We start from the raw sequence: 16,216 nt of genomic DNA, 5'->3' as shown, positions 1-16,216 counted from the left end.
CCAAGGGGACCAACATCCAGATGGTCTCACCCAGTGTCTTGTTTTAAACATGTATTTTCCCCCACATATTGGAACAGACACTCAAGGATTTTTATGTTTTCTTGTTTCATTCAAGTGTTTAAAAACTTCTAGTTAATTCTTAACAGTTAAAACATTGAAATAAAACCCCTGTTTCTAGCTTGCTTGTAATAACAGAAAGACTTAGGAACACTGGGTCATGTGGACTAGAGCACAAATTTCAGTCTGAACACGAGTCAGCATTGGTGTAAGTTCATGAAGCCAAAGAGAGCAGGCAGAAAGAAGAGTGGCTTTGAAAATTATCTACTTCCAACATGCAGGGGCTTATCAGGGGAAAGAAAAAGGAAGAGAGGGAGAGTGGAAGAGAGAAAAAGCAAAGGTAAAGGCACAAGAGGGAAGAAGAAAGGGAGATGACAGGTACTAATTCATAAATGAAATAATTTTCCTTTAAATTTGATGAGAGGCACTAGAAACTCTTTCTTTCTTCAGTATGAAAGAATCAGGGAATGCAGACAATGACTATTTAAGCAACATGGAGTCTTACTGGCCTGGAATTCCAGAGAACACAAATCCTTTTTTGAAGTTCTAAGCTGTTTGAGAAATTATTTCATCTCAGCAAGCTGAAAATTCTACATCTGATGAAGACATTCAACTAGGTAGACATTCAAGGAAGAACCAAGAATCCAGGAATGTTGGGAGTTCTTAAGATTTCATGGTTCTGGACTGGTGTTGTGGCCTAACATGTTACTTCCTTGTATGCAGTACCAGTATCCCATATGGTTGATGATTAGTGTCCTGGCTCGTACACTTTGCACATCGCTCCTTGTTTATGGTCTGGGAGAGCAGTAGAGGATGGTTCAAGTCTTTTGGCCCCTACACCTATGTGGGAGATGTGGAAGAAGCTCCTGGCTTCAGATTGGCTCAGCTCCAGCCATTGTGGACATCTGGGAGAGTGAACCAGAGGATAGCAGGTTTCTCTCTCTATGTCTCTCTCTCTCTCTCTCCCTTCCTCCCCTTCCACCTCTCCCCCTACTTCTTTCTCCCTCTCTTTATCTCTATAAATCTGCTTTTGAATTATAAATAAATCTTTAAAAAAAAACAGCTCAGAGCTGGGTTTCAAAGGCAAAAGCTCTCAAGTGCAAAAAGCAGAATGAAAACATGATGAATGCATTCATTTATATGTTTTTAAGAAGCTTCAGTCCCAATGACATGTCACCTGGCATAGGACCATGAACCAAGGGATTAAAGGAAATGGTACAACAAACAAATCTTTCTCCAAAGTGAAGCGAGTGGCCTGAGAGGTTATCCAAATATTAGAGATTTGTCCCTTTGCCCCGGAGTCCCAACCAAGTCAGACCGCAAGATTATGAAATGTGGATAGGTGTGTGCACAGGAATTATAACGCAGTCCTTTTGTGGGATTTCAGGTTGTGAAGGATCACAGTCTGCATGGGCCAAGGCCTATTGGATGATAATGATCATAAAGCTCCAGGCTCTTTTATTTTCCAATGGTCATTTTCTTTTGCATGTTTTCTTGAAATTAGTCTCCTTTCAATCCCACAACATACACGAAATGCAACATATCCACCCAGAGTTGTCTCAGGATCTCTGGGTTAGAGATGGACACTAAATCCAAGCAAAGGAAAGTGACAACCAAAAAACAGAGAAAACTGCTCCATGATTCATTGAACTGCCCAGGGTCCTGATCTACTCACACTATACAACTTGCACGATTTTTTTTTTCAGACAGGAGGAAACCAAATATTAGGTACATGTAACGTGTGACACAGAGAAACTCTGGGTCTTATCCATTGCCCGCATTTGGTCTTCTACATGTAGCAGTTGCCTTTCGTTGGGTCTACTGCACCCTGTCTATCACCTACATCATTTGTTATGTTTACTCTATCTTCTTCCAGACAATGCAGCAATAAAAGTTCAGTGACCACCCTCACACAAGACAGAACCTATACATATTTTTAGACAGGATTACTAACTACATTTGCTCCACACTGATGGAATATATCTTGTGTAAAGAACTGAAAGAGGAGCAGATAGGCAGCTTCAAATACAAAGAATAAAGATCTGCTTCAATCAGTTTGTGTTGTGCATATATATTGAAATATTACACCTAAAATATACAGTAGGTATTACATGTTATAAAACTTTTTAAGCAATAAATTAGTAAAGAAAGGAAAAAAAGTAAAACACACAAATCATAAAGGTGTAGACCCTATGAATTTCTCCAAGTGAGCACATGAAGTTATAAAGCAGTCAAAACTCTGTAAGAACCCTTCCCTCCTTCTTCCAACAGTAACCACTGTCCGGCCTTCCAGGTCCATGGAAAAATTTCACCTTTTAGTGAGATCTGTGAGGATGAAATCATGCAGAACTAACTTTTAATAAATCATTTTGGTTTATTTTCCATATTCGGAAAGTATTTTTCCACATTTGGGAAATATTTTCCCAGATATTATTTGATATATGGGGAATTAGTTGATCTAGGGAAACATTATTTGTTCTTATTGTGCAGAATGTTGTATGTGTATAGATATGGTAAATCTACATTGCAACACATTCACCCATGTTAGTTTTGGTGAGTATCGTGAATTGTTCGCAGAAGGGGCATTGTGGGAATGTGAAGTTGGTACAAGCATGTGTGTGTGTATGTTTCTCGAGAACACATACATGTTTAAGATTAGGGATGGACTCACAGGGCCTGAGCTTGCATAAATATTCATTTTCGGCAGACTTGTGTTGCAACTCATATTCTCACTAATAGTGTAAGTATTCCAGTAGCTTCACATTCTCACTAGTTGTTGGTACCATCTCTCTTTTCCACTCCGGTCATTTTTATGAGCATGTCATAATTTTAATTTGCATTTCTGTGATGACTATTGAAGTTGAGCCCCTTCCATACATTTATTCATTATCTCGATATCTTTTAATGAATTACCTGTTAACAAAGTTTTTATTCATTTTCATATTGCAATTCTTCAAAAATGGTTGCCTTATAAAAACAGAAAAAAACTGCCTACCAGGGTCAGATATCCTTGGAAGTGAGCACTGTCAAACATTCAGACTCCTCTCCAGTCGGGTGGAATCCTTAACATTTCACTCCAGTGTTACTCTGTTCTCTTCAGGCTCAACATTTCTTCAAAGAGGGAAACAAAATCAGCTGGATTTGGAATTGTAAATTCAAAAGGCTTCCAAGAGAAGTGAAAAAAAAAAAAACTTAGTTTCTTAAAGACTTGATTTAAAAAGACACTATCCTTAAATACAATTATTAACATATAGTAAGTACAAAGAATGGAGTATCATATTAAAACTACCAAAGGCATTTGACAGGGGCTGACATTGTGGCATGGTGGATTAACTCACAATCTATGAAGCTAGCGTCCCAGTAGGGGCACCTGTTCATGTCCTATCTGCTCCACTTCCAACACTCCCAGTCCAGCTCTCTGTCAATGGTCTGAGAAAAGCAGCAGAGGATGGCATAAACATTAGGCTCCCGGATGAAGCTTCTGACTCAGTTCCTACCTGGCCCAACACTGATAGTTGTGGGAGGGAACCAGTTGGATTACTGAAACCTTCCTCTCCTCTCTCCTTTTCTCCTTCTTTCCCTTGCTGAGTTGCTCCGAGTTTCAAAACAAGTAAATAAAATCTTAAAAAAAAATCATATGATAGGGGCCAGCATTTGTGGTATAACATGTTTAACCACCCCTGCAGACCCACTGCTGGCAGAATCATCTAGGCACTACTTTGAGACCTGGTTGATCTATTTTTGATCCAGTTCTCTGCTAACATGCCTGGGAAAGCAGCAGATTATGGCTCAAGAGCTTGAGTTACTGTTCTCACATAGGAAACCTGGGAGAATTTCCTGTCCCCTTTCTTCAGCCTGGCCCAGTCCTGGTTATTGCTGCAATTTGGGGAATGAACCAGAGAACAAAAATCCTCTCTCTTGTCTCTCTGCCTTTCAAATAAATAAAACAATTTTTAAAAAGCCTATGATAGGGGGCTTGTATGGTATATAGCAGGAAAATCCAATGTCTGCTGTACTGGCATCCCATATGGGTGCTGGCTCTAGTCCTGATCCAGCTCCTTGCTTATGGCCTGAAAAAGCAGTGAAGACAGTTCAAGTCCTTGGATCCCTACACCCATTTTGGAGACCTGGAAGAAGCTTCTGGTTTCTGGTTTTGGATTGACACAGCTGTGGCCATCGGCACCATTTGGGGAATGAACCTGCAGATGGAAAATCCTTCTATCTCTTCTTCTCTTTGTAAATCTGCCTTTCCAATGAAATAAATAAACCCTTAAAAATAAAATAAAGCACATATGATAAGCAAAATGAAAAATATGGAAACTCTATATAGGCAAGGAACCTGAATTTTCTACCAAATGAGTATAAAGAATAAAATAGAGTGAGATTTATAAATTAATTACAAACTGAAAGAGGCATGATTTTAATATTTCAATGCCCCAGTTTCCTCATTTGTAAAATAATAATGGAACCTTTATGATGCTGAGTTGAAAATTAAACCAAATTATATATAAGTATATAAACATATTAATTAAATTGCTAGTATCCAGCATGTATGTTTACATAGTAGTGACCTGAATCATGATATATATGTATGTATATGTAGTATATATGAAATATATACTATACATGTGTATATGGTATGTATGTGTGTTTATTGACATATAAGTATATATGTGTTTATTGGTATATATATACACACACGCCATATACTACATGTATGTATATTGATATATTTATCAGAATAAAGGGCAGAATTTGTTCAGGGCCTCCAGCAGATCATCATCATGCTCACCATACTGCCTCTTGAAGTGTTTTTCCAAGAAAGGATCCCAAGCTTCCTGATAAGACAGAGACATCTTGGCACTGTTTGAAAAATTATCCTGGCAGAGGAAAAATACCTGCTAGTGAATATTTCCTTGTGCCAGTCCCCACACCCTGAGAAGCCTCAGGCCCTGACAGAGAAGCAGATGGCTGAGGTTGAAGACAGTGGGCTGCTTTGGTCCTCTGGCCCCCAAGTAGGTAACTTCAGATACCATTTTTTTGCAGTTGCCAACACAGCCAAGTCGAAATGCCCTTAGACATGACTGAAGATTAAATCATGTTCAAACTGATTTTGTTTCAGCCTTTCACACCATTAAAAAAGATAACCCCAAATAATCCGTGTGTCAAGATAACACCCAACAAAGAAATGGCACCTTTTTCCATGAACAAATAGACAACTATTAGACGAGAGGTTAGACAACAATCTCAGTAAGTTATGGAGGTATTTCTCTCTCTTAAGAGTAAATGAGCACTTTTTCAATACCCTGGAGATAGGACAGATTGCTGTATTAATGTCTTCCCGGAGACAAAGCAATTCTTTGCAGAGGAGCTATTCTCATCCTGTTTCCAGGTTAAACACAAGCTGTCTTGGGAATCAAATGAGATTTATATCCTGAGGCAGGAAGTGCAGAGAAGGCATTATCAACACCCAATGCACAGATACACCCTCACTCTTCTGCTCTGTGCCGGGGACAAGAAGGCCACTTGGCCGGGTCACTGATCTGTTTCCACTGAACAGAGTAACCTCTCTTGTCTCCGCAGGCCCCTGCGTGTCTAAACCTCTGAGGATCACATTCTCCAGGAAGAAGACGGAGAGCCCAGGGCATGAAGACGTATCTGCTTTGTTCCGTGGTAGTCTCAGAATCATGACCCAAATGACTGTCATTTTATGATTTACAAACAACTATCAAAATTTAGAATGCTCTGGAGACTATGTAGTTAATATTGTATAAGACTTCTATGGTGTAAGACAGATTTCCTGACCCGAAAGTACAACAGACATGATGTTCCTCCCCTAAACTTCCCAATTACCCTTTAACCTTTTTAAACCTTTGTTAATTATCACTTGATTCTTTGTCTTATGATTGTGGAAAGTCCTACCCATAACTGCATCCTGGACAGCACGTTTGAAGCAAAAATACAACTAACACAAAGTGTTGATAAAAACATTGAGCAGCAGAAATCCCCATTGTTGAAGGGAATGTGTGTGGTACAGCTTTGAAAACAGCAATATGCACTGAAGCTTAATATCTGCCTTCCCTGTGACCCAACCAAAATGTGGCATACCTTCACAAAACCTGTGCAAGAATAGGAACATATATTTAAACAGAAACGGAAGTGCTCTGAGCTGGAAAATATCTCAGGGATCCATGAACAGGTCCAAGGGTATGACAGCTGTGATAATAGAAAGCAACACAGCAATGAGAACAAATGCACTTGCTATATACTCTGTATGGAACCGATTCCACAGATTTCCCTGAGTGAAAGCTACTGAACGCAAAAGTTAAAAACAGACAAAATTCTCTTCTGAAGTGAGATTAGTAATTCTGGGCACAGACTGGTTCCAAAGTGGCCAGGCAAGTGAGTTACATGGCCAGAGACTCTTGCTAGCACAGAACTGTCCTGAATGCATGGTTTTACTAAGACCGAAACAACACAAAGTATCTTATTTGGCAAGAAAATCTATTCAGGATAAATACTTACCACATGAAGATTAATCTCATCTCTAACTGATCTTACTCAAAGCTATTTTTATTATGTAGACAGCACTGGCCCCCCTCAGTGTAAGAAGATACCATAGCTCCCTGCAATATTAGTCTCAGTGCTCTAGGATGTTTTATGTGAGCAGGGAACTGCATTTTGACTGCTTAGTGTAATATAATCATACCTCATGGAAAGCAAATCCAATTTCAGAGAAATAATGACCTCTGAGAATGGTTCTTTTAAATCTTCTGCTGAACTAACTTCACTACCAGAAGTAATTACAAAGGAACTAGACGAAGAGGCCAACAGAGTATGTAAGCTGTTTCTCCAACTCAGATTGTTTAAATCCTTAATAAAGCAAATAGGAGACAAGACAAATGCTTCATAAATGGTTCTATAATGAAGACATTCTGGCTAGTAGGACCTAAAATCTGGCATTCTAAAAGAAAAATCTTACCTGAATTAAATCATGACACAAGAAAAGGTAAAAAGATGGTATTTCAAGGGCCAAGGTGCCAAAGCAGAGTTCTTTCTCATTCTCCCCCTCCTCTCTCTCTCTGTCTCTCTCTCTCCCGCCCTCCCTGCCACTCCCTCTCCCCTTCCTCTCTTTCTTTCTGTCTCTCATAAAGCTGAAAGTGTAGGGCTACTCTTTTTCAAATGCAGCCCAGGGAGGCCTGTGCTGACCTGTCCAGAACTCTGGATGTCGAAGATACGTGGATAATGTTTGGCCATCTTCACTAGCATAGTCTCACAATTACGCACAGCAGTTTTCTAAAATCTACATGAAGTGTGATGATGACATCACTGTGATGCCTAACAGAACTTACGTGTATGTTTTTGTGCACACGTATGTATGTGTGTATATGTGAATGTATCTGTATATGAATATTCTCATGTCTACTCTGTCGCTGTGTGTTTATCTCTCTGTCTTCTTTGTGAACAAAAACTATGTGAGTCTTCTTGGAGTGTCTGTGTAAGACTATAAAGGGATTCTGAGAACAAGTTGAGAATTAGTGGTTCACGGGGTATACGACTAATTCATCACAACCTGACTTCAAATATCTTACCAACACAGTCCAAGAAACCTCTATCTCCCTTCCATCCTTTGTACAATTAATGTCACCCCTTACTCTTTGTAAAAGCCCGACAATGCAGTCTTACTGCTTTTTCCTTAAACGTGTTTTTCTATGACTTTTTTGCGTTCCAGCTCTTTCAAGTTGTGTCCTGATGAATGACTTCTCACAAGTTATCACTTCTGACGAGCTTTTGGCTGTGGTCCTAGCTTTGATCCTCAGTATGGAATGTATCCTTTCCCACCCTTCTCCCTATCACCCCAGCTACCTTGTCTCTGTCTTGTTCGTTTTCAGAAACTTGGCTACATTAACCTTGGAATAATTATATTCATGTTTTGTTTCCTTTGTATCTTATGGTTTATAATTAAACTTGGAAACTTTTCATATGTTTTTTTGTTGTTATTAAATGTTTTCCTCCTTCTCTTTTCTTCTGAGCCTTCAGTTGCAGATATTCAAGCTGCCACTTGACTTTGTACCATAGCTCATGTGTGTATTTCCAAGTGCTTTCTTGACTTGGGTAATTTCTATTGATTCTTCACTAAGTTTTCCTTTTGTGGTTTCTCTTCTACTTCCTGCTAATCCAATTCATTTCTTACTTTAATTATTTCATTAATTTATATCTTCAGAGCTTTGGATCTTTATTTCCCTTCCATTTCATATTTGTTATGTTTCTGTATTTAAGTTCATTTTGGATATATTATATATGTATTTTATATACATAATATTTATGTTATTTGACACATCACAGTCTTTAGGGAAGAACCAACATGATGTTGCAATTTACAGGATGCCCACTAGAGAGCACTGTACTGTTAGCTGTGGTTCAGTGGTGGTTGGACACCCCTGTTTCTTTGTAGTGGGGAGACAGGGGTGCAGAAAGGTGCTCTCAGCTCCTGCGCAAAGAGCTCCTGTGAAGTCTCATTGGAGACTAGACCTAACAGAACTCGTGTGCTGTGAGAAGCAAGGATTGTCTGCTTCTGCAAGAATGCATTCTGTCATCTGTTCTGCTCTTGTGATCTTGATATTCAGTAAGTAACACTCTATCTAAACATTAATTACATTCCATTTTCCTGTAGGCATGGTAGCTTTCATCCATATTCCGATATGATCAATGCTTTTATTGTTTTTGTTTTTAGGGAAGACCAGCGGGGACTCAGTGACCCAGACAGAAGGCCTGGTTACTTTATCCGAGGGGGCAGCCCTGTTCCTGAATTGCACTTACCAGACCTCATACTTGAGTCCTTACTTATTCTGGTACATCCAGTACCCCAGCAAAGGCCCTCAGATCCTCCTGAAAAGCGTAAATGACAACCAGAAGGTAGAGAGTCAAGGGTTCGAGGCTACTCTCATTAAGCGGAACAGCTCCTTCCACTTGCGGAAATCTACACTCCAGAGATCAGACTCGGCTGTGTACTACTGCGTTCTGAGTGACACAGTGAGAGAAACCACAGATGCCACTGAGCACAAACCCAGAGGGCCCCAGGAGGCCTGCAGCTGGGCAGCCCTCGGAGGGGGGAGTCCTTCTCTCCCCGAGGCCGTGTTTACTCAGTCTTCCTTCAAGAGTATGAGCCTACTGCAAACCAAATCTCTAGTGAGTTTAGGAAGTCATAGCTTGCTCTGTCGGTAAGGGAAGATGGGTGTCAGTGGTGAAAAGGAGAACTCATTTTGGGACTTGAGAGTTCAATCAGAAAGACTTCTGTCCTCCACTCTGTGCTACCTCTCACCGAAAAATCTAACAGGAATCTGACATCAGGTTAATCTTTAGCAAGATATTTTACTATTTAACTAGTTTTTGTAAAGATTTATTTATTTTTATTGGAAAGTCAGCTGTACAGCGAGGAGAGACAGAGAGGAATATCCTCTGTCCTCTGATTCACTCCCCAAGTGGCTGCAACTGCCAGAGCTGAGTCAATCCGAATCCAGGAGCCAGGAGCTTCCTGGTCTCCCACGTGGGTGTGGGGTCTCAAGGTTTTGGGCTGTCCTCAATTGCCTTCCCATGCCACAAGCAGAGAGCAGGATGAAAAGCAGGGCCACTGGGACACAAACCGGTGCTCACATTGAATCCCTGCACATGTAAGGCAAGGACTTTAGCCAATAGGCTACCACACCGGGCTGTATTTGACTACATCTTAGGACATTTATTTATCCCCTATGTCCTTGGGATGTGGCTGGAAATTGAGACACTGTTGACCTGCAAGCTGGGGCAGCTTGGAGCCGTGAATAATAGCTCTTCAAGGCTGAAATAAAAATGGGTGCCATTATACTGGAAAAAAAAAGAAAACAATGGGAAAGAAGTAGAGTGGAAAAAAGGTCGAAGAGTCAGAACCTGAAGAGTTTGTGGTGGAGAAAGTATCAGACTGATATGTAATGCATGGGAAGGTGCAGTGGTTCCTTAAGCAGAAGGGACATACAGGTGCTGACAGCACTTGGGCACCTGAAGTAAGTTTAGATTGCCCAAGGCTAGTTGAAGCATCTCTTAATTCTCAAAAGGTTGATAAAGAAACGACGGTGCAGTCTGATGGTGGCAAATCAAAGAAGAAGAGCGATAGTGCTGACAAATCGAGGGGCTTTGCAGGATGAGTAATTGGTGTCTCAGACAGCAGTGGAGAACTGATGTTTGTCATGAAATGGAAAGATTCAAACGAGGCTGGCTCGATGCTGGTTAAACAGACACGTAGGAACTGTCCTTGGGTTGTAATTGCTTTCTATGAAGAGACACTGACTTGGCATTCTTGTCCCAAAGATGAAGCTCAGTAGTTGTGTGTGTGCGCGTGTGTGTGTCTTGGTATTTCGTTTACTGTTATGAAATAACAACTACATTTTAATGAAAATCAAATTTGATACACTGATTTTGAAGTTACTATTGAAGGAGTTTGTATTTTACTTTGTTTTGCATCAATAGTACAGGTTACTTCTGACAAAACCTTTATGTAGCTGTTTCCTTTGCCAGTAAACAGTACTTGCTATGTTAAAGGACAGTCATTATTCAATCAGAACTTCATTCTTAACTCATGCCCCAGGACCATTCTGGGTAGTGTGTGAGGACATAAAATACTCCTATAAATGGCTTTCTTTGTTTTAAAATTCCATCTTTCCCCTTTCATGGGAAAACAGCCATGCCTCTGAGATGTCATCATTCTGAGCAACCCAAGACATAAGTCCCTGAAAATGCCTGTGAAGCCATCACTTTTTAAATTAAACAATGCTTGTAAGTGATTTGGACAGGTCAAAACAAATAATTTAAAAGAAGCCATATCAGAATCTGAGTCTAAATCTACAAAGATAAACGCAATGGCTCATAAAAGCTTTATTGTTTACCAATAGTCTCCCCACCCAGGTGAGTGAAGTAGGCATCTAACAAACAACAAACAAAGCAAGATAAATGGACATCGAGCAATTTCTTCTAGTAAGACATTACTTTATAAAAGTCAAAATCCCTGTGCTGTGTTGACTAGGATGTCATGATTCATGGCATTTCTAAGGCTTGGCTCCTGCAAACCAGGTTAGAGGCACTGGCAGTTTAAGGACTCACTGTCCAAGTGCATAATCAAGCTGTTGTAATCTAAATTATTGACCTGCGTGTTTTCACTTTATTGCATCTCATTTCTGACATGTAGGCTCAATCTTTGCAGTATTTGGGTTACAGGGTCAGCAGATGCCAGGAAAAACAAAAACCTTGTAGCAATCAGAATGTTACCCAAGTGGATGCTATTCACTTTATTATTATAAATATTGGTGAACAGTAGTCAACAAATAATTTTATTTGCCTTTCAAAATGTTAATTAACTAAGCAATTTATCTGAAAAGCACAGGGAGAGAGAAAAGGAGCCCTTCTTTCTGTGGACTTGTTCCCTAGATGACTACATTAGGTAGGTCTAGACCAAGCCGAAGCCAGACCCAGGAACTCCAAATGGGTCTCTCCAAAATGAATGGCAGGGATCCAAGTACTTGGGTTATATTCCACTGCCTTTCCAAGCTCCTTTGTTAGAGGAAGCTGGATGGGAAGTGGAACATCCAGGTCTCAATCCAGTACACAGTACATGATCGGAAGTGGTGGCTTAGCTCAGTGTTCTGCAACACCCACCCCAAGCTGGCTATTTTAAACCATTCAGGAGTGTTTTGTGCTCCAGGGAGGCACTTCTGAAGCCACCCAGGGGGTGCAAAGAATCTGTTCTTTATTAGCCTACCTGGGTCTCTACAACTGAGATGGGACTTGCCTTTTCTAGACACACAAAGTTCAACCCAGCCTTCGTTCTGTGAGGCCGCTCAGAAAACACAGCCATGGCAACACTCCGCAGATGCAAATCCTGCTTCTGTCCTCACTAAGTGTTCTCCTGCACGGGTAGGAAGCAGTCCAGTGAGAGGCAGCCCAGCCAGGCAAGGCTCTGTCCTAGGGTCTCCCTCTTCATGCCTAGTCTCTTGAGGCTCTCTGGCAATTCATCTGGAGCAAGAGGAAAGAAGCTAGGATTCTGTCTCATCTGACTCTTCAGAAAATATCAATTTAGGCTAAAATATTTCAATATTATTTATATTGTTCTGTAAGGCAGGAAAGATACAAATGGAAAGGCCATGGATGCCATTCACAAACAACATGCAGGTTTGCGTGTTTAAAGAGCAGGGTAGGTACACACTGTATATGCTGCCTGTTTGTGATGCAGGAAAATGGGTAGATTATCTAACTCTATGATTCTCATCTCCAATTTGAGCTGTAGTAGCACTGAAATGAAGAAGGAGGGTCTCCCACCACAGAATAAACAGATGCAGCAGTGGTCTTGGACTTTTCCAATTACTTCATTTTTAAAATAAGTCATCTTGGGCCAGGGGTTAATGTACAACCTAGCATTTAGGATACTGGTAAAGACCTTGTGTCCCATACTGGAGTTTCGAGATTAATACTTGACTCTTGCACATAATTCCAGCTTCCTGCTCTGGGAAGCAAAGGTTCAAGTGTGAACTTCTGCCACACATGTGGGAGGCTTGGATTGAGGTCCAGAAGCCCAGCCAATCATGGTCCTTGTGAAAATGTAGGGGTGTGGAGAATCAATCTCTCTCTCTCTCTCTCTCTCGGAGAATCAATCTCTCTCTCTCTCTCTCTCTCTCTCTCTCCCTCTCTCCTGGGCTTGTGCTAACAGTAAGGTTAGGTGCTTCTTGCAACACTGTCAAGCCTTATTGGAGCACATGTTTGAGTCCTGGCTGCTCAGTTTCTGATTCAGCTTCCTGCCACTGCACCTGGGAAGGCAGGAGAAGCTTGCTCAAGAACTTGGGTCCCTGCCACTCATGTAGGAGAACAGAACGGAGCTCTTGGCTCCTGATTTTCAAAAACAGCGCATGCGAGGTCCAGCTAACTTGACTACTCATTTTAACCATGGGCAACAGTGGTCAGATCTGTGCTTTTCCCAGTGCAGATCTGCTGTTGATTTTTGTTGGATACGGCAATTATACACATTTTACCAATCAGGAAACGTTCTCTAATTCCATTAACCAAACAACAAGTTTCACCCAGTATAAAATTTCCCAGAATCCAATGCCGCTGTGTGCCAAAAATAAAAGTCATGATGATTGAGAGTGAGTAGTTTTATCTTTCTGTCTGAAAGAAAAATCTGTAAAGATATTTCATTGTAGATTCTAGCTGGGGACAAAAAAACACAAACTGCAAAAAGATGGATGATAATTTACTCTCACCACTCATCATAACTCATAATAAATTGTACTTCTTGGAAAACCTGTCTTAGATACAAGATTGAATATAGCATATGACTGAATCATTGACATTCTTTGACTTAATTTATGTTCATATATAATATAATACATGGAATATAATTGTTGTCCATTAAATTACAGTAAGACTAAATAGGATGATACTATTATCTATCTATGTCCAAAAGACACATTGCATGACCCAGACAAATTAGTACCAGCAAGTTGCATTTCCTGCTCTAACGCAGACACACCTTTGAGGACAGTGAATGTGTGAATTGTACCTCTTGGAGGTACAATCCTGACCTGCAGGCTTGAACCTTAAACAGAGCACAGGACACTTTACCCAGAGGGAGAGCTTTCACTGTGCTACCCCCTGCCGAGGGACGGGCAACTGGTGTTTTCTGGTAGAGTTTAGGGAAGTAGCAGAGGGCAGGGGAATCAGATCCAGCAGGAGGTGAGTGTCTCCCACCTCCATCACACTCGTACACTCCTCTCCCCCGCCTCTTCATGTGTGTGTGTGGTGTGGTGTGTATGGCTTTTAAATAAATAAATCTTTTTTTTTAAATTTATTTGCTGTGCTAGAGATATCAACCCTGTGAAGAGAGGAAGCCCGTGCGACCGGGCTGGGAGAAGGCACAGTTTTCTCCCCTCTCATGCTGTCCCCAAACTTTCTCTTCTCATCTTAACTTCTGGGGTAGAAATGAAAGGATATAGAAGATACCTTCCCTTCTCTGGATGGGGTCAGACTGATTGCATCATCACCATGACTGGCCCCATGTACGTATATATATATGACTTGATTTTTGATGGATATGGCAGTATTCATATATATTATATGGATATATATGTATATGTATATATGTATGTGTGTATATATACATGTATTATACTATATACATGTATTATACATAGATAGATACTTTTTTTCTTTTTCTTTCATACATTGTGACTTAATTAGTTTACTTGCCCTTTGGGAAGGTGTTCCTACCGTTGGAAGTCCTAGTTCCCAATTATGGAAAATAAGCTTGTTTTTCTAATTTCCTGATTTTTGCCCAAAGGCTGGTTCTTTCTTTCTTTCTTTCTTTCTTTCTTTCTTTCTTTCTTTCTTTCTTTCTTTCTTTCTTTCTTTCTTTCTTTCTTTCTTTCTTTCTTTCTTTCTTTCTTTCTTCCTTCCTTCCTTCCTTCCTTCCTTCCTTCCTTCCTTCCTTTCTTTCTTTCTTTTTGATTTATTTGAAACTCAGATATACAGAGAGGAGGAGAGACAGAAAGATCTTCTGTCCGATGATTCATTCCAAAGTGGCCTCAACTGCTGATGCTGCACCATTCTGAAGCCAGGAGCCAGGAATTTCTTCTGGGTCTTCCATGCAGATGCAGGGTCCCAAGGCTTTGGGCCATCCTCGACTGCTTTCCCAGGCCACAAGCGGGGAGCTGGATGGGAAGTAAGGCCACTGGGACACAGATGGCACCCATATGGGTTCCTTGTGCATGCAAGGTAAGGACTTTTGCCACTAGGCTATGGTGCCAGATCCATGTTTCATTTCTATCAAAGAGCTTTTTTACAGGGCCTGGGCTGTGAGTAGTCCTTAGGACGACCCCAAGAAGGAGGTAGCCTCAGTTGTAACTGCTGTTTTCTCAAAATCCGCCCACAAGAGGGAAAACGGGACCTTGTTTCTGGGATGGCTGAAAACGTCTGGTTACATGCTAGGGAGCTGAGCTCTTTGCTTTAAAACTGTGATTGTCAAAACAGGTTGATGAAAGTATGCAATTTTAGCAAGACATAATGACAAAAAAGTTTTCTTATTCTTGAGACAACTTGGGAAGGATTACTCTTTAAGAAACATATGCCAATTTGTTAGATAAGGTAGAAGATCTTCATTTTAGCTCAAGCTGATGACTGAAGATGGCCAGGCGTTCGTCCTAAGGAATCTTCAAGTTTAAATGAATGTGATTGTTAGGGAGATTACAGTTACCCTTGATCATAGGATAGGTAACCATTTCCCAAATCCACAATAAAAAACTGACCAGTAACATATAGTAGGGAATTTGAATGTGAGGCAAGTAAAGAAATGGTCTGTTGTTTAAGATTTAAAATAAAATAGCTTAAAATCATAGCAAGAATAAAAAGGTGTTTTGTTTGTTTGTTTGTTTGCTTTTGGCTGAAGGTGCACATTTTTAAACTGTTCCATGGAAAGTCCTAAGTCTACATTTGGATTGGGTTACTCTGAAGCAATGAACTGCTTGATCATGGTGGGTAGTGCAAATTTAAAGCAAAGATAACCACACGTTCCTCTTTGAAAGTCTTCACAGAAGCATCACAACAACTAGCTCAGATCCTGGACTTCAGTGCAAAACTGTGGCATTTTAAGGAAACTACAAAGAAATATTGAGGAGCTGGAGCTAGGTCAACGAGTGTTAGATTTGACAAGCAAAAGCTTGGTGCAACACATGTACGCACGTGTGTGTGTGAGCACATGTGTGAAGTTCCGGTGGAAACCTCAGCAAATTTAAAAGCAATTGTTTTTGCAAAACACCCATTTCAGATTAAAAGATACACTGCAGAATACAAGTAATGTTTTCAAATTATGTATCGAACACAGAACTTGTATTTGAATATGAAAACAACTATCAAAACTCAGTAGTCGGCACCAGTGTGAGGGTGCAGCCGCCACTTGCATTTCCGGCATTCTGTATGAGCACCTGCTGGAAACCTCGAGTCTCCCCTTCCATTCCAGCTCTGGCTAAAGTGCCTGGGAAAGCAGCAGTTGATGATCCAAATACTTGGGCCCCTGCCAACCATGAGGGAGAGTAGCATGGAGTTCAAGGTTCTTGGCTTCAGCCCGGCCCAGCTTTGTCCACCAGAA

General features: G+C 40.7%; 1 pseudogene and 1 gene segment (V, D, J or C); both read left to right on the top strand.

Annotated features, from left to right (window-relative positions):
- The first annotated feature begins 8,534 nt into the window (after window positions 1-8,534).
- Window positions 8,535-9,282, top strand: LOC121148330. The segment is given in 2 exon segments: window positions 8,535-8,683; window positions 8,792-9,282. Coding segments are annotated over 2 exon segments (534 nt in total).
- A 656-nt stretch (window positions 9,283-9,938) lies between these two features.
- Window positions 9,939-10,489, top strand: LOC121148495 (annotated as a pseudogene).
- The last annotated feature ends 5,727 nt before the right edge of the window (window positions 10,490-16,216 follow it).

Source organism: Ochotona curzoniae, unplaced genomic scaffold (genome assembly GCF_017591425.1).
Source record: "Ochotona curzoniae isolate NIBS_2020 unplaced genomic scaffold, NIBS_Ocur_1.0 scaffold_4701, whole genome shotgun sequence".
In the NCBI taxonomy this organism is placed as follows: Eukaryota; Metazoa; Chordata; class Mammalia; order Lagomorpha; family Ochotonidae; genus Ochotona; species Ochotona curzoniae.
The sequence above is the reverse complement of the archived record's forward strand: the minus strand, read 5'-3'. Positions and strand labels throughout refer to the sequence as shown.